Source organism: Miniopterus natalensis, chromosome 7 (genome assembly GCF_054644295.1).
Source record: "Miniopterus natalensis isolate mMinNat1 chromosome 7, mMinNat1.hap1, whole genome shotgun sequence".
In the NCBI taxonomy this organism is placed as follows: Eukaryota; Metazoa; Chordata; class Mammalia; order Chiroptera; family Miniopteridae; genus Miniopterus; species Miniopterus natalensis.
In genome coordinates this window covers 81,282,749-81,301,829 of record NC_142087.1, presented here as the reverse complement: position 1 = coordinate 81,301,829, position 19,081 = coordinate 81,282,749, and the positions used below count along the sequence as shown (strand labels likewise).

Below are 19,081 nucleotides of genomic sequence, written 5' to 3'. Positions count from 1 at the left end.
AGAGCTACAGGCATCACAGTTCTCAAAACAACGCAGTTTCTCTCCCTCCACATTCTTTCTCATCACCAAAGAATAAACCTTGTTGTCCCCTCTCAGTCAATGTCACTTTTAATCACACAGTTACTCAAGCCAAAAACCTAGAAGTAATTACTGATTTCTCTTTTTCCTTTGGCCAGTGAGTTGACTGACAAGTCTTGCAGACCAGACTACCAAATGCGTCCGACATGTATACTTCATCACTTCCACTGTCACTGCCTTTGACATTGTCAACATCATTTCCCCCACAGACAATTCCAGCAGCCTCCAGCACTCGTACTTGCCTTTCCATACTCTATCCACTTGGCAGCCGTCTGTGCTTGGTAACAGATCATACCATGCCACACCCTCCTGAAAACTCTCCAGTGAGAATGTATTCTTAAATACCCAATGGCTCAAAGAAGTCACAAGGAAAATTAGAAATACTTTAAAACAAATGAAAATGCAGTGAAAGCAGTACTCAAAGGGAAATTTATAGCTGGACATTTATATATATTCAAAGTGAAGAAAGCTCTCAAATCAATAACCTAACCTTATAATTTAACTAGGAAAAGGTCAAATTATATCCTAAGTGGTCAGAAGGAAGAAAATAATAAATATTAAACTGCTGATTTTAGAAGCAGACTAGAAATACAATAGAGAAAACAGTAAAACAAAAATGTGGTTCTTTGAAAAGATCAAGAGAATTGATAAACCATTAGACTAAGAGAAACAGAAGACTAAAATTTCTAAGATCAGAAATGAAACTTGTGGGCATTACTACTGACCTAACAGAAATAGAAATAAGAGAATTCTATGCATGATTTTAGTACCAACAAACTGAATAAGTCAGATGAAATGGATGACTTCCCAGAAACAGACCCAAAGCTGACTCAAGAGCAAGCAGGAAGGTGAGCAGGCCTATAGCAAGTGAAGAGACTGACTCAGTAATCACAGACCTAGCAAAGCATCCTGCCAAACACTTAAAGGACAGTTAATACTGGTCCTTCTCAAACGCTTCCAGGAAAATAGGAGAGGAAACATTTTTCACCCACTCTATGGAGCCAGCATTACCGTGGCACCAAAGCCAGATAAAAACATTACAAGGAAAAGCAACAGACCAGCATCCCTTATGAATATACATGTAAAAATTCTTAAAAAACGCTAGCCTACTGAACTCAGCAGTATATTAAAGGACATTTAATGAAGCAGGTGCAAGATCTGTACAGCAGGACCTCGAATAACATTTTAATGCTGAGATGCCTTAGGAGCTTAGCTCTAATATCAATTAGCCTATGGTAAAATTGGTTTTATTATACATCATTTCACTTGAAGTCGTATAACCTTATCAGTGACATTGAGGATTTACTGTACACGGAAGACTACAAAACACTGTTGAAAGAAAACCGTTGTAAGTGGAAAGATATCCCGTGGTCATCCATTGTAAGACATAGTATTGTTAAAACTGCAGTATTCCATGAAGCAAGCTACAGATTTAATGCAATCCCAATCAAAAGCCCCAATGGCCTTTTTGGGAAATGTAAAATTCATTCCTAAAAATCACATGGAAATGGAAGGGACCCTACAGAGCTAAACAATCTTGAAGGAATAATAATGAAGTTGGAGGACTTACGCTTCCCAATTCAATACTACAGAGCTAAATTAATCAAAAGAGCGTGGGCCCTATAAAGGGTAGACGTATGGACCAATAGAATAGAATTGAGAGCCCAGAGATAAACCTATTCACCTCTGGTCTAGTGAGTTTCATCAAAGGGGCCACAGCCATTTGGTGGGGAAAGAATAGTCTCTTCAACAGATGGTTTTGGGACAAGCTGGATAGCCACATGAAGGTTTGAACTCTTAACCTTACACCATATATAAAAACTCCAAAAGGATCAAAAACTTAAAAGGAAGAGCTAAATTATAAAAGTCTTAGGAAAAAACACAGAAGTAAATCTTCGCAGCCTTGGATTTGGCAATGGATTCATAAACAACACCAAAAGTACCAGCAACAGGGGAAAAAGGTGAATTGGACTTCATCAAAAATTTTAAAAACTTTTGTGAATCCAAGAATATATTCACAAAAGTGAAAAACCACCTACAGAATGGGAAAAAATATTTGCAAATCATATCTGATTAGGGTCTAGTGTCCAGAATATGTAAAGAATTCTTAGAACTCAACAAAATGGCAAACACCCAGTTAAAAATGGGCAAAGGACTTGCATGAACACATCCACAGAGAAGACACACAAATGACCAACAGCACAGTAAAATATACAGGACAGCATTAGTCATTAGGAAAATGCAAATCCAAACCATAATGAGGTACCACCTCACACCCACTAGGATGGCCAGAATCAAAAAGGAGAGAATGTAAGTTTGGGCTAGGATGTGCAGGAGCTGAAACCCTGTGTATTTCTGGGGGAATGTAAAACACCGCCGCTGCCGTGGGAAGCTCAATTCCTCAAGTGAAACGTGGAATTACCAAATGACTCAGCAAAGAGTTTATAACGAGTGTTGGAATTTGGAACAGATTTGATGTTAAATTTTTTTAAGCTTATTTACAAACAAAATTTAGCTGTTTTAGTTTGTTCTGTGTAACTCATTCTTAACATTTTCTATTAACTTTTTTGAAAAAAGTTTAGAGCAGGAGTTGGCAAACTATCTTAAGGGCTATACAATAATGGGTTAAGTCTTTTGGGCCAAAAGGTGAATTGGGGGCTATCATGTAGGTACTTGTATGAACATGGCAAATGTAACCATTTAAACAGGTAAAAACCATTCTTACTTTGCAGGCTATTAGAAGAAAAACGCAACAGACAGATGTGGGCCAGATCTGGTCTGTGAGGCACAGTTTGCAAGACCTTGAGTTTAGAAGAAAAATGTTACAGATCAGATCTCTGTTCTTTATTATAAAATTTATCCCTCAATTTACCTTACTATTTAACAGAAACAGTGATTTAAATAGATTTTGCATTAGCAAAATCTAAAGACTGTTAACTAATATAGCTAAAACTTGATGATTTTTCTATGTCAAACATATTAAAAACAAATGATCATGTAGCCAATGACATATTTCTTACCTGGATCCCAGTCTCACCCCACGTCGGTGGAGGTTTACTGCACTGCATCAGCCAAGTCGAGGGAAAATGGTCCGTGTCCCAGAGCATGTGGTAAAGACACGGGAGAGAGAAAACTGCAGAGTGCGCGTACTTACTTAGTGCAGGATCACATGTACTTACCAGGCGCAGGGTACATGTACTTGACTAAGTTTTAGTTTATGTCTTAGCCTCTATAACACCTGACAGGAACATAAATATGGAAATACAATTGAGAATAATCATTTGTGAATAAAAGCACAACGAATGGCACAAGTTAGATACTACTGCTAAGAATGTTGGTTTCGGTACAATGGTCCTATGATATCTTAGAACACTTGAGCCTGGACCAAACTAAACCCTCCTTTGGGTAGCCTGTACTCTTATCTTCATTTTAATTTACTTGCCCATTAGTTATGCGACTCAACTTGGATAAAAACCTAGACGAGTCCCTTCTACCAGCGCATCTCTAGCCACAGACACAGTTTAGTGACTTTCTAAGCAGTACTGATGCTTTTTGCTTTGGGGGCCAGCATGGGTTTTAGAGCAGAGGCACCTTTCTCAGCTTTCTGTGTTCCATAGCAAGTATATGGATATTTCTATGTGAGGGAGATTGAAATCTTAGTTTTACCTCATCTTGGCTCCAATTTATATTTTAAATTGAATAAAATATACACTAGGGAGCTGCTACTACGTAGCTTAAAATAGAAGGAAAACTTCAGTTTTTTTGGAGGTTGACTGGCCACAAATAATTGGTTATGAGTAAAATAGAGTACACCTATAGATACATATATTAAAAACTACATATACATACACATAGATGTTTACAAAATTAAGGAACTACCTTCTAGTTAGAAAGGGTTTAGGTATCATCTCATTTCATAGTCAAAGAAATTGAGGCTCAGAGAAGTCAAGCAATTCACAGAATATTACACAGCAAAATAGAGCTGGAATTTTTCTACCATAACAGTGATTTCTTACACAAGACTCTAATTCAACTGGAATATGTTTACTAGCACCCAGGAGTGATCACAAGGCTCTCGGGACAAGGTGCTACCATAAGGGTTGGGCAGTTTCCACGGGCTCCTGACCCACGGCAGCCTTAAGGAAGTAGAAGAGGGAAGGTGTCGGAAAGCATCGAGGCAGCACGTGTGGGAAGAAGTCGCACGGGACGCTCAGGTGCTCCAGGCTACCTGGCAGCCATACCAGCAGCTCACGTCTAGAGTGCGCTGCACGCCGGCACTTCAACTCCTTTACTGCCTTTGGAAAAGTTCAACATCGCTAATGAAGGAGATGCAAGTCAAAACCACAATGAGATAGCACCTCACACCCGTCGGAAGGGCTCCCTCAGCAAATCAACCTACGACACATGCTGGCGAGGGTGTGGGGAGGGGAGCCCTGCTGCACTGCTGGTGGGGGTGCAGACGGGTGCAGCCGCTACAGAAAACAGTATGGGGGCTCCTCAAAACATTAGAAATGGAGCTGCCTTTCAACCCGGCAATCCCACTTCTAGGAATATATCCTAAGAATCCCGAAACACTAATCAGAAAGAATATATGCTCCCCTGTGTTCATAGCAGCGCAGTTCACAATAGCTAAGATCTGGAAACAGCCAAGTGCCCATCAGTAGGTGATGGATGAAAAAGCTGTGGGACATTCACACCAGGAACACGACTCGGCCATAAAAAAGAAATCTTACCTTTAGGGGAGGGGCTGGGGGCTGGTGAAAAAGGTGCAGGAACTGAGCGGTACAAATTGGTAGAATAGCCACAGAGATGTGTTAGGGTGGGGAACACAGTCAATAATGTCGAGATAACGGAATGGGGCCAGGCGGGTGCTGGGGGACTGTAGAGTGGATGGTTTCCCAGCCACTTTGCTGTACATCTGAAACTGGTGCGGAATGGTACTGATGTAAACTGTGGTTGAAAAATGTAAACATTGCAGCAGGTTGTCAGACACAGCGACAGGTGATGTTCCTATAGAGAAAGTAAATGGGTGGCCGAAGAGGCAGACCTGGGACTTGAGGGAGGTTCCACAAGCCGGCAGCTGCTCCAGGCCGGCACTCCCTGCCTCGGGCTGTCCCTGTCCCGGAAATGGGGGGGGGGAGCTCATTTTGTGAGGACACTTACTCAGAATCCACATAAAAATCTCCAGGGACCATGCATTCTATTTAACGTATTCCCCCTTTGTACCAAGATTACTTTTTACCTTTGTGCTGAGTACATTTCCTCCCTATATCCTCCACTCCATCTAAACCTGGGACTCTTATAACAGTTTTTAATAACGTTCACGTGAACTTAAGAATACACTTAAAGAGGGAAGAATTTTCATCTTGATAGAATTTTTCAGCAAGTTAGTACTTATTTTCTAGGTTCGTTACTTAGTGATTTGTAAATTTAAATTAACTTGAAAAAGTTTGAATTTTCCCAGGCACAAACCACAGAGACTAACAGTTTATAAAACAAAACACATGCTCTGGCCAGGTGTTCAGTGGTTAGAGCATTGGCCTGCAGACTGAAGATGTCCCGGGTTCAATTCCCGCCAAGGGCACATGCCTCGGTTGCAGGCTCGATCCCCGGTGCAACCAATTGATGTCTCTGTCTCACATCGATGTTTCTCTCTCTCTCCCCCTTCCACTCTATGAAAAGCAGTGGAAAAAATATCCTCAGGTGAAGATTAAAAAAATTTAAAAGAAAGGTCTATAAGCAGCCCAAGCGCCCATCAGTGGCTGAGTAGATAACAAAGCTGTGCAACATTTATACCATGGATTACTACTCGGCCATAAAAAAGGAAGGAAATCTTACCTTTAGGGGAGGGGTTGGGGGTCGGGGGCTGGTGGAAAGGTGCAGGAATTCCAAAAAGTTGGAATTCTCTTTTATGCATTTGGATTCTGATGTCTCAAAAATAATAAAATTTGACTTGTTTCCTAGACTACTATTCAGACAAAACTCTCATCCCAACCCCAAGAAAATAGAAAGCCCAGGTGAATTTCCTGCAATAAGTAGTCATTTAATTAAAGAACAAAATTAACAGGAGTCAAAATGTTGCAGCTGTAGTTTTGTTAGACATTATATAAAAAAGAAGTATAATACCGGAAATCATTCTGTATAACATGAACTTAGAGAGTTCTCAACTCAACCGTGATCGGAATAAAAATGTCTTTTCAACGTAATACTGAATGACACCGAGTCGCGCGTCCCTCTTGTCCGAGGCCTCGGAGTGCCGAGCGGGTCACCTGTCCTCCGTCGGCCACAGCACTGAAAACAAGGCTCAAAGGCAAACAGTTTTCTTCTGGCAGTTCCTCTGGGGTCAGCGGGCCCGGCAGCCCCCCGATGGCGAGGAAGCGTGTCCGGCCCCGACGCGCAGGCTGGAGCCGAACCTCAGGAGAGTCCCCTGATGAGTGTCCAGTGTTGGTATCAAAAGTTAAACACAAATTCTTCTCAGAAGAAAATCTCTACGGCCTGTGGAATCTAGAGATTATTTTTAAAAAGAACAACTTCAGGTTATACATTTGGAAGCTGAAACTGCTAAAACTTCCCACAAAGGAAGCTGTTACTAAAAGCGCCTCTTTAGTCCACCCTGGGAAACCTGCTCTGGTTCATGTGTATGGAGCACCTCAGAGGGCTCCCCACTCCCAGGCCCCCTTGCACCCACAAAGGAACGATACCCCCAATTCTCAAGACTTCCTCAGACCTAGTTGGAAAGCTGCTCGCTAAATCCCTGACATGCACGGAACGGCAGGACATCGCTCAGCTGACAGTAGTTACGGCTGGGCTTGTTTTATAGAGTTGGTAACGTGTCTCATGGAAAGCTCATATGACCAAACATACTGTTCTGACTTTTAAAAAGGACAGTAAATCCTAAAATGTGGTACTATAAAAATCTTAGTTACTTCCTGATGTCCCATTTTTGGGCTCGCTCTCAAAATTCCATTTTTTAAGAAAGCTATCAAGGGCTTGAGAGAGGAAATGTATCTTTAGCCAACATCTCTTCATAATTTACAATGGGAAAATGTATTAAACATTTTGACATTAGTCTACATAGAGCATAGATCCTTGTCTTTAACACACACTGAACCTTAAAAATAATTTTGAACGCTATACTGGAGACTCCTAAATTGCTGGCTCAGAACTCAAACGCAAGGTGGTCCATTCCTTCCCAAATGCACACGTCATGGGGAGAAACTTCAGAAATTAAGCAAACTGTCTACGCGGTCATTCTCCCCACCATTGCAGCCTCCTCTGCCCCCTCGGCTCTTCACCGGGAAACTGTCCCGCAGGACAGAAGCGTAGGGCACCGTCTCAGTCGCACAGCGATGCCGGCCTTAGGGAGTAAAGCTAACTGACACTGCTGGGCCACCTCGTGGCACAGGGAGGAGAGGACTCCAGCGTCCTGGCTTAAGGTGGGAGTTCCTTTCTCCTTGGTCCAGGCTTGTGCGCCTTTAGACCACGGGGGAGAGGGCAGAGCACCTGCTTGGTGGTGGAAGACTGGCTGCTCATGGGCATTGCTCTGGGACGAAGGGCACGAGAACCTCAGAGGGTGACTCCTGGTCGTGGCCACGGACAAGGGGGTGCTGAGACAATATGCAGCCCGAGGAGCAGAGAGGAGCCAGGCTCCACTCTCCACAGACGCAGTCCTCTTTAGGAGCCACATGCCCGAGGAGAGATGCGCCTCGGGGCGAAGTCTCGTGGGGTGTTGCGGATATTAGAGGAGGGAAATTAAATACATAAGCAAGTCACTATTGCCTCAGACCGACCTTCTTAAATGTACATTAACTACGCAGACAAGCCAACGCCCTGTGCGGTGCTGCTCTGCGGGTCACAGCCCGCACCAGGCCCTGGAGGAAACGTGGGCGCGAACCCACTTCCAGCCGAGGAGCAGCTGACTGCTCCATGCAGCTCTGCAGAAGCACTGGCTTTGTTCACCTGGCCGCGTAGTTCTTGGTGGCATTTTTTTTTCTTAAATAAATACCAGGCTATAAGCCCCACGCTTGCACGGATAGAGGTCTGACCTTGTCAGATGCTTGCTGGACGCATGCACCTCCATTTCGTTGCTCTTGTATTCATTCAGCTCCTTGCGGATCGCTGCCTGGGATTTAAACAGCACGTGGGTGTTCAGGACATTAGAGAGTTGACATCGGACATTAGTATGTGACTGTGGATCAGCAGTCATTGCTAATACAGACGCCTCTTACTTTGCAATATATTTCAAAAGAGAAAGGAAGAAAACTTTTTGTTCAGCATTTAGACTCGGACTCATCTTCATGGTCCTGCCAAGCCAGCGTTTGGCCAGTGCTTGGGAGGGTCCGGGGCATGTATTTGCTGTGCTGTGCTGGGGCAGGGAGACGTCCCTTTCCCCGATACATGAGAGACCGATCGGGTCCATGCTTAGGGCACTTACACAGTAGAAACACCAAACCCAAGAGTAAAGAGCAGCTTTGGTAAACGGGCAGTCACTCTAACTTCAGCATGCATTTGTTTCCTGTCACTTGAAATATAACACGGCCCTTGCACATCGTGACACGTGCCTCTCATCTGGCCCTCCTCCCGCTCCCCAAGGCCCACCCTCCCCAAGTACTTCTCCCTCTGATCAACCCTCCCAGGGCCAGGCAACCCAGGAAAGGCAGGCAGGGCCTGGCCTCTGCGGCAAGGACAGGCTCTGAATCCGGGATTTCAGGGTGCTACTCCCACACTCCACAGGTCCACTGTCACTTTTTTTACACGTAGAATCCCTGCGAGCCCCCTGACCGTGGGCGACCAAGAGGCAGTCCACACACGTCTACCTTTCTCCAAGTTGGTGCAAACCCCATGTGCATTACGTACAACCTTGAACATGCATGCTCAGCAGAGCGCGCGAGCCACGGTTAGCGCCCCCGCAAGCTCTGGGCTGAGTGCCCGCTCGGCCTCGCCCTAAAGGCCCTAGAGCTCTGAGAGCCACAGGCGGAGCAGCGGACGGCAGGCGGGGCTGGTGTAACCCTGTGAGGCCGCGGCGCTCCCCTAGTCGCCGTTGGGGCCAGCAGCAACACCTCTCCTGCAGGCCTTTCTGAGGGTTACACGAGTGATAGCTGACGGCAGGCTCAACAGGGAGAGTCAGGGCTCGGGGACACTCGCTCGCCGCTTAGCCCCGGGACCCCCCCCCTGCTCCCTTTTCCTCCGCTGGAGCCATTGGAGCTGCGCAGACTCCAGGGCGCCCCTGCCTGTGCCGTGAGCCCTCCTGCCTCCTGGCTGCCTCCGTTCCTCCCTCCCCCACCCTAGCCCGTGTCATCCAATCTCTTACCAGCCCTGCCTACTTCCGATTCACCCCCAGACTAGGGGTCTCTGCTCCCACATTCTAGACACTTTGGCCTGGATGAGTCTCTGCTGTGGGGCGCATTGTGGGGTGTTTAGCAGCATCCCTGGGCTCCTCCCACTAGATACCAGTAGCGCCCTCCACTGGTGACACCAAAATTGTCTCCAGACATTGCCAAATTGTCCCCTAGTTGAAAACATGACCCTGATCCGGGTTACCTCTGTGAAACCAGCATCTGGTCGAGGCATAGCGTTAACTTCATAGCGTTGGACTCATGTCAGAATGCACTCCCCGCATGACAGGACGTGCCCTCGCCTGCGAGACTGCGCCCGACCAGCGGCCTGTCCTTACCTTGTCTGCGGCCGACAGCCTCGTCCAGGGCTTGTCTGCCCGTCTGTCGTAGTCCTGGGCTTTCGCCACTTCCACGTAATCACTGAATCGTATCAGGATTTTTCTGTCTCTCAGTTCATCCACGGTGGGTCTCTGATTAAGCTAAAATAAAAGGTCGTCAGTGAGGGATCCCATGCCAAACCAGCTCCTTAAAGTACTCTGAACAAATAGCACGATTATAAAGAAACGGAAAACTCTGAAACTGCAAACTACCACTAATGCAAACCGTCTGATGCGAAGGGCTTAGGTTATGCGCCTTAACATTCAACCCTCCTCTTAACACACATGTCATCGGAGGGCTCACAGGCCCTGTCATGCAGAGGCATGTACGTAGCACAGTCTCAGGGACAGGACCAATTTACTGATTAATTTTAGGGTAGAAGTTGCTTCTTTTCAGCTATCAGTAGATAAGCTTTTTTTTAAAGTTACAGGGGAAAAAATGGGACATCTATAATACTTTCAAAAATAAAGCTTAAACCTATTAAAAAAGCTAAAATGCTAACTACAACTAGTACTCGTTAGTCAAGCTCAGGCTCAGGTAGGGTATTCTCTTCAAGCAGGACAAGATTTTATTATTATTATTACAAAGTACAGTGGAAGCACCAGAAAGGGAAACACCAGAGCACTTGAATTTAGAGATGGTCTGGGCTTTGAAAGGCCCGAGTTCGCAGAGTTGCTGCCTATATTGGCCACAACAGGTTTTAACTTAACTATCTCAGTCCCGCAAACAAACCCTCAGGGCTAATGAAGTTTTCTGCCATCAGGAGCTTCTAGACAAATTCAAGGTCACCCAAGAGCCTAAAAGGTAACCTGAACCCTGACACCAGGTCCGCTCCTCCCTTAGGCATTGTGTAAAGACCCCAAATAAATGAAGAAAATGCCCAGTCCACACCTGGCTCCCTGGAAGCAAAGGGAAAGGCCACTTGGATGGTCCTGCCCCGTCAGACAGCCCTGGCTGGGGGAGGACCGCAGCTGTGGGCAGGTGGGAGTCACGCACTAAAGGCGAGCGAGCTCGCTGCTGGGGAGCCACCGCGAGGGCCACGGGGTGACGTCTGCGTCGCCCCTCACACCTGCTACAGACCAGCTTTCTCCACCCCTTAATAGTCAGGAAGATCTTGAAATATAGTACCTTTCTCGTCAATCTCTGCTTGATTTCGCGTCTCTCCTCCTGCTCTGTCTGGTCATTCCTTTCTGTGAAAGATTAAAGAAAAGGGAGGGAAAGCAGCAGGTGAGACTCCTCTCCGGCAGACATGTGGCTCCCAAGACCACCTTGTAGGTGACACCTGTCCATATCACAATTTGTTTTTCCCCACGTTGCCGGTGACTGCTCAGGGCACCATGGCCTCACTGACACACAAACATTGTTGAAGGGAAGCTCTGTCACCATCCTGTCTCCTGGGGCTTCTCTGTCACAATAACTATATTGTTGCTGCCCTGGGGTCCTTTTTGGCTCTCCACCCTCCAACCAACTCTCTCTACATGTAGATTTACATCTAAGGACAGAGATGGCAAACAAAAATAGCTGTAGTGGGATGTTACACATAATATACACTCACACACATGAAGGAATGCATATTAATAGAACCGGGACTGCTTTTTTTTCTTTCAATTTACTAGGTAGACATACTTTTATTTTTAGCCAGCCACTATCAGCCGAGGAACACCCTCTTCAGACTCCAGGAGACATATGCTTGCGTGGAATTTATATTTTCAGGGGTATTTCCAATGCAAACACACCCAGGAACCCAGATGACTCTCGAGGCAGAAGCCAGACTCTCACATGAAACCGTAACACGCCTTTTAAGGGAGCCCGAGTCTCTCACCAAAATTGGCTCTGCTCGTGCGTGTAACTCAGCATTCAAGCCGTGCCTGCACCTACCCTTAGGAGCTAAAAGTAGAAAGGATGCCGAGGTGCAGCAGAGACCTGTGCCTCCCGAGGCTGGGGACGATGGATGCCTATTTCTGGCGCTCTCTGCTGCTAAATAAAGCCACAGCTCCCTGGCCGCCTCGTCAGCACTCCTGGAAACACCCCCAGGTTCCAGGAAGGAAACCCTGCGGCTTGCACCTAATGTAACCTCACATTACCTGCCTTTGTTTAAAACATTTCAAACATGTGCATTGGGCAGGGGGTTGGGTGGACGGGTGTTTAATATATTAGCCATTGATCTGTCTGTAATTTTTTTAAAAAGGGTGTCGTCTTGCATTTGGGTGTTTCCTAAAAGGGAATCCAAGTAACAAACTAGAAGAACCCACAGTTAGAAGCTCTAATCAGAAAGCTGATAACACAATTAGGACAAAATTTGTACAAGTATCACATATAAGGCCAACCAGGAGGGGATTTAATGATGACATGAAACCAGTTCTTCAGATTTCTTAAAAATGAGCCACGGACAATCCCCAAGTGCAGGCTTCCTGTGGAAACACCGAAACAGAAGTGGGTCTTCCTTTTTTCTCAATCGTGAGCAACGTCAGCATTGTTACCAAAGTCATGTGAGCACAGCAGGTGCTTTGGAGAGCTGGTCTTCAAAAGCTCCTGGCAGGTCCTTCTCTGGGCCAGGTGCTCTGCTGGGCACCACCTCCAAGAAGCCCTTCCTGGGAGCCTGAGCCCGGCTATCTCCCTGAGCTCCACTTAGCAAGGGGTTTGCAGATCTCTGATCCCAGAAAACCCTGTGCCTCAGAGCCCCCACTCCAGGTTCTCTGGAAATAGTGCCAGGAGCTGGGACAGTCCCACAGGAGTCTCCTGTAAATGGTCAGGGAGGTGTCACTGTTGTAACACAGAGGCCAGACAATGGACGACAAAGCAGGCAACCTGGGCGTGAACTTGAGCTCCGCGCCCTTGCCCAGGTTCATGTTAAGAAGTCCTAATACCCGGCCGAGTCCGATGCTGAGCAGAGCAGGCCAGGCGCCGAGCCAGCATTTTCAGGATCATCACTGCAAAGGGCATCACGCTCCTGTATCCTTGAGTCCTCAGGCCGAGCTCGGAGTGTTCCTGCCACCGTCCTGGCCCCCACTCGAAGTGGAGCCGACACAATGGGAGGTGTTTTCAGAATGATTCTGAGCAGAAATGGCACAGACAAGGCAGGAGCCCAAAGCCTGCGTCAGGGACGCTCTTCACCGGGCTGGACACGGTTACTGGGTTCCCGCCCTGGAGGAGCAAAGGCCCGCCACAGACGGGCAGTGAAGGGCCCACGCTCTCCCACTCAGGGCTCAGGAGGCTCTGAGCTACAGACACATCAGACTGCTTCGAAGGCGAGGACAGGAACTGCCACTGCCAAGGCCACACATGGGAAACCCAGGCCTTCCCGCCCTGTGGCGCACGAAAGGTCAGCACAATCGGTCACTTTGCCATCTCCAGTCACTGGGCACCGGTCCTGTTTGTAAGATTCCATGATTATTTGCAAAGACCAGCACGGTCAGGAGCGTGGGCTAGGGGGAGGCCCGGCCACTGCCGCAGGGACAAATCAAGGCCTGGAGGAGCGGTCACCGGGACAAAGGCTCCGCTGGCCGTGGGCAGCAGACCCCTCGGACGGTGGCACTGCCCGAGTCTAATCTTTAAATTGGCCCATTCGCATCTTGAACTGTTATATTCAGGACAACTGTGACTTATGAGCCTTATAGATGGATGATTTAATTTTTAAAAATTCAAATATTTGGTAACCTCGCTAGACTTTTCCACCTGCCCGACTGAGCACACCTCTTTCTGTCCTCACACGTGGCCTCGAGCAAGTAACGGAGAATGTAGTTGTCATATCTTAATTTTAAAAGATAAAACAAAGAATTCTCCATCTTAAGGTTAAATCTTTCTAATAGTCTATAAAGGAGGGAACTGACTGAGGCAAAGACGGGAGAAAACTGGCCTGGACTCAGCCCCCAGAACCAGGGGCCCTGAGTCTGCTTGACCGAAAGGCAGCTCGTAACTTTGTCAAGATGCTCACGGGACAGAAACCAAACTCAGAGAATGCCTGCAGTACTCACCACAAAAGAGGAAAAGCAATGAAAATACTTTAAAAATCCAGGCGCTAAGACGACACTTTTGGCAGAAAATGTTTTGAAAACCGAAGCCTGTTGACCCGATAGGTTCAGAACTAGCTGAGAAACGCTTTCAAAGGGCTTTGCTGCCCAAACCGTCAGGGACTTAAATGAGGCGGAACAGTGTTCTCTACACTGTGGGGGCTACCTGTGCACACCTATGTCCAGGACACGTTAAGGTCATACAGCAAACGGGGACACCCAACTGGCGAGTGCGAAGCCAGGAGAGGAGGGTCCTGGACACGCCCCCTGGCTTCACTGTTCCTTTCGGCTGTCTGCTTGTCCCCCAGGTGTAGGAACCGGGGGCGTGTTCCCCCGTGGATCTATGACACTGTCCACCCCTCACCTATGCCGTGGGTGGCCATCAGGGAGGAGCCCCATTCAAAACCGCGGGGGGAAACCTGCCTGACACCCAGGGCACAGGGAGAACACTGACCCATCTCCCCAAGACTTACAGGACAAACAGCCCAAACACAGGGACAGTGTCAACTGTGTCCTCCCCTATATTTTAAAAGGGGATGTTCTGGGGACATCGACTCTCCAGTAGGGCTTGCTATCAGAATCGCTCAGCTGCTCAGACCTAACTGAGGACGAGACTGGAGCTGGGCTGCTGCAAGAAGGGAGGGCGAGGGGCCCCCGCCCGCAGGCTGGCCCAGCCACAGCTTAGCACAGGTGCAGACCGCCAGGGGATCCCCAGCTACTCACGTTTCAGGATGTTTCTCCTCTCCAGCTCCTCCACGGCAGGTCTTTGGCTCAGCCGTCTGCGGAAAAACACTAGAATTACATTTTGCACCATGGTGGCCGCCTGCGAATTCCACGTGAGTCTGTGAGGTCAGAGGTGGCTGGTGGCCCCTCAAGCTCTCTCTCCAAAAGCTGCAGGAGGAGAAGACCTCGGGTGGCAGCCTCTTGCCGGCAGATCGAGTCAGACCCCCCCACGGGAGGGAGGTCTCCGCTGTCAAGGGGCTCCAGGGGGCACACACGTGCCCCCTCTCCAAGGGCGGCTCCCCATGTCCAGGTTTGCGCCCAGCCTGCTGGTGCGGAGGGTCCCTGGGGTGTGTTCGAGTAGCACCGAGATCGCTCAGGAAATTGAGCAGCGCAGAGACCCGCTCAGGAAGGGCTGCCTGCCCGACCGCCAGGCGCCCTGGCTTCAGCTTCTGCGTCTGGAGCTGCGACCTCCCCTGGGTCAGGAGCACCTGCGCCCGCCTGCTCCTGGGGCTCCTGCCGCCGAACCAGCTCCTGGCGCCAGCGTGACTGCGCGCGCCCCGCCTCCCGCCCCCCCAGCCCGCAGCCGGGAGGGAGGGCGCCCATCGCCAGCAGGGATCTCCTGTGTGCGCAGCCAGTGCCGCACACGCCCGCCCAGACCATGTTGCCGCGGCGACCTGAAGACAAATTATTTCCTCTCGATGGCTTCTCATGGAGGGGTTAGAGGATGCAGCCCCAAATACATAAATAAATACAAGGCTTGTCAGGAGAAGGAGGCATAATTAGCCAAAATTAATGCCAAGCTCCAACTGTTTTTATAACTGCAATAATGCTGTCCCTGGGTCACAGCCAGAAACCTCCCCAGTTCCGGATCTTTCAGCCATTGGGGGCACACTGCTTAGACCCAAAGCGGTGCTTCCTCCAGAAATATTTGTCTATTTATAACCATGTCCTAGCACAAAGCCCAGGGCGTCCCCCAGGGCATGGCGGCTCCACCCTCCACTCTGAAAGGACAGTTTGCTGTTCTGGCCCCTGGGGGCTTTGTGTGGCTGCTGGCTCTGTGGGTGGCCGCTTCAACACCCCAACTCGATGGTTGGGGCCACATGAACCAGTCCTCACAACCCCTGGCTGGGACCCAGGGGCAAGGCCTCCAGGTCTGCCCCAGGCCATGAACGCAAAACCTAGCTCAGTGGGTGCAGTGTGTGGGGCTCCCTCAGTCGGGTGAAATTCCCCAAATGCCATTCACTCAGACGCTCTGTCACTGTGGAGTATGTGCCCTGTGTCAGGCACTGTCTCAAGGCCCAGAGCAGGGGTGACCATGAGAAGCCTGCCTTGCCCTTGGAAAGCTGTCTAAAGAGGCAGACAGACAAGTGAACAAGACCGATCCAGAGAGCAGTCAGTCCACGGAGCAAATAAAACGGGAGTGTGACGGATGAGTGACGGGGCAGGGGACTCAGGTGAGACCCATTCCTGCTGAGACCCCACGAAGAGGAGGCGGAGGCGGCAGCCATGGGAGGGTCACGCCTCTGGGTCAGTATCTCCTAACTGCTCACGTGCTGGGCTTGCCGTCCGATCAAGGTGGGCTTTGTGGGAGAGGAGACTGGCCGAGTTGTAGAGAATCCATAGCGGGGAGCCTGGTGCCTGACTGCCTGTAGGCCAGCAGGGGTGCCCGCAGGGACACCGGGAGGGAGGTCACACGCTTCCTCAAACTGAGGAGTCCCCAGACCTCCATGGACGGGCCGTTAGACAGCCTCCTCCTGGCCGCCTCCTCCAAAATGAGGAGTGACACCGGTCTTCACAGAGCTGAGAACCGAATGCAGCCCCATACGCAAGTGTCTGCTTGGGACACAGTCATCGTGTCAGAAACGTCTCAACAGAACTCAGCCTGTAAGCCGCAGGCTGGTCAGGGACCGAGTTCCCAGAAAGGCAAGTCATCCACTTCGGACGTCTCAGGAAAGTGTGGCCATCTTACCACCAAAATCTTTGCCACTGGCCTGAGGGGTGAAGGCAGGGGTCCCACTCTCAGCGAGGTTCGCTGGCAGCCCGGCTCCTCTTGCAGGTCCCCAGGCTGAGCTGGCCCCAGGGCACCTCTGAGTGAGCTAGAGGGGCATCCTCCGGGCAGATGCAGCCCCGTAGGTGCACAGTGGAGCAGAACAAAGTCAGCCCGCTGGGCGGTCGCTAACCTGCCCAATAGCCAAAGGGAGCGGGGGAGCCCAGGGCTGGCTGGGAGAGAGGACCCCGAGTCCCAGGACCCAGCACACGCAGCCCGAGCCCTCTGTGGGTTTACTTTAGGAGAAAGGACCCAGGTGCCGGTGGAAGGGGGAGGGGCTTGGGTTAAGGGAAGCGTGTAAGTCCAGAGCTCCCATTTACACTCACCCCGACCCCGGACGGCCACCCTGAACTTAATGGAGCTGGGGACTGCCGCCTGGGGTAACCCAGCCTTCCTCCATCGAGGTGAGTGAGCGCTGACAGGCCTCGCCCGGGGGCTGTGGCAGAGAGAAGTCAGACCCAGCCCCGCCTCCAGGGAGCGCAAGCTCTGTGGGGCACAGACACCCCTCTACCGTCCCACTAACAACTGTGCATCTCAGTGGCGACCAGGGCCAGGAAGAAGAGCCCCACGGTGCACGTGCGGGGGGAGGGACACGGAAAAGAAAGGGCGGGTAGAGAGGCGCGTGCGGTCTCCGAGCCCGGCCCCCACCTATGCAGTCCCAAGAGGTGGGGCCACAGGGCCTGGGGACCAGAACCCTGCAGACAGGCCTTGGGGACTTGAACAGGAGGTGGAGGTGCAGGGCACCTGGAGAAGAGCAAGATGAGGCGTGGCACCTGTGGGTGGGAGTCATCTGGGGACATGGGAACCAACCTGCATCACTGACCCCACAGGGCCCCCCCAGGCCCCCCCCCTCTGCTCTGCACCTGACCCTCGGCTATGAACACGGGGATTACTGAGGATGACGGGGACCTCCCAGTGAGCAGGTGATGGAGGACAAAGGAATGAGCGGGGGGGGGGGGGGGGGGGAGTAGAAAGGAGGGGGGCGGGGATGGTCGTAATCTAATATGGGGTCAGCAAAAGTAGGATTACAGTTGTGAGACAGCAGATCAGTTTATTCTTGTATTATTAATTATTGTAGCATTTCCATACGAACCACTGTAACCTTGCTTTTGCCCAGCCCTGTATAGATTCAGTACGTGCTGTACAGACAGGAGCACTCTGGTGACGCGGTGAAGGTGACAAATGCTCACAGCTACACAAAACAATCACCATGACGACATCAGCCAACAGCAGGGGCTCCAGGAGTCCCCTCCTGGTCACGCACAAGCTCCAAGGAATGGTGCTACGGGGAGCTGGTCCCAAAATGAGCGATTCTTGGTGAGGTTTTGAAGGAAACAAGGTGACCGCTTCATCAATTTCCAAGGCACGTGCATTCGCGATGCTCCCTTGAATCACTCAGGGTGTCAAGTCCACAGCGCACTTAGGGGAGGGCTCAGTAATCACAGCAGACTCTGCACCTTCGAGGGCCCGAGGTTACTGAGAGTCAAGTACCACTGAAGTTTCCATCACTGCAGGACCTCCAAGCCTGTGCCCCAAATGCAGAAGTCCCTGTCACTGCAACAACCCACCCACCTCCTCAAGTTTGCCGAGGGTCACAGGGGATGCTGCTCCAACTCTGAGCTCTGGGGCAGCCCTCACCTCCTCTGGGAAGCCCCCGGGCTTGGGCAGGGTCCCTTCTTTCACTACCAATTGTGGGCTTCCTGATGCCCAGGAAGGTGTCCTGCCCCAGGAGTGCCTGTCAGGCCAGGGCTCTCCCTTGTTGCCCTAGGAGCCAGCCTCCTGTGCTCACTCCAGTCAGGGGACAACTCTGGGGTCTGCCCACTGGCCCTCCGCATCTAGGGCAGCAGTCTGCATGTGCCTGGAAGCAGGAGATGACAGCCCCCCTTGCAGGGTTGTGGTGAGAATGACAGGACTGATGTGGAGCCCTGTAGTACAGCTCTGGCTACACCTGAGCATGCCACACCTGCCACATGTGCCACACCTGCCACCAGGCCTCCTTTCTCCTCTGCTGGGGCCGGTTCAGGTCTGCAAGCCTTGCAGTGGGTGACCCAGACCAAAAAGTGACCCTGCTGGAGGGAAACCAGGCCGCCGGCTTTCAGGACCAGACAGGTACTTGTGTGTTGAGAGGTGCTTTCCCTTCTCTGTCCAGGTGGACAGAAGTTGCACCCTGCCGCCCAGCCCTGCCCGGTGCCCTTGGTGAGAGGAATGCAGGGTGCGGGAGAGGGGCCCAGAGCACGTGGGGGTGAGGGAGAGCGAGCCAGACACGAGTGACCAGTCTCAGACCGTGTGCGAGCCTAAGGGCAGGGTGAGGGCAGCGAGGGACAGAGAACAGGCCACACCGACCAGGGGAGCGGCGCAGCGGAGCTCACAGGAAGGGCCCAGGTGCGGCCTCCCCACCACCTGCTTTGCCTCCTCCGGGCCCAGCCAATGAAAACCAAGACGCCGGCCCCTCGATGGCACCTGAATCAAGTGTTCTCGGCATGAACGAATCGTGTTTATGATTTCCTTTT

General features: G+C 50.4%; 1 protein-coding gene across 1 annotated transcript in view; it reads right to left on the bottom strand.

The window, feature by feature from the left end:
- Positions 1-6,100: 6,100 nt before the first annotated feature.
- Positions 6,101-19,081, bottom strand: part of PHACTR3 (phosphatase and actin regulator 3) — a 114,279-nt gene continuing 101,298 nt past the window's right edge. The window contains exons 9-13 of the mRNA XM_087818647.1: positions 14,525-14,580; positions 10,920-10,981; positions 9,752-9,892; positions 8,124-8,200; positions 6,101-6,582 (exon numbers count right to left, since the gene is read on the bottom strand). Coding sequence (XP_087674773.1) covers positions 6,567-6,582; positions 8,124-8,200; positions 9,752-9,892; positions 10,920-10,981; positions 14,525-14,580 — 352 coding nt within the window. The 3' untranslated portion in view covers positions 6,101-6,566. The remainder of the gene's footprint in view (positions 6,583-8,123; positions 8,201-9,751; positions 9,893-10,919; positions 10,982-14,524; positions 14,581-19,081) is intronic.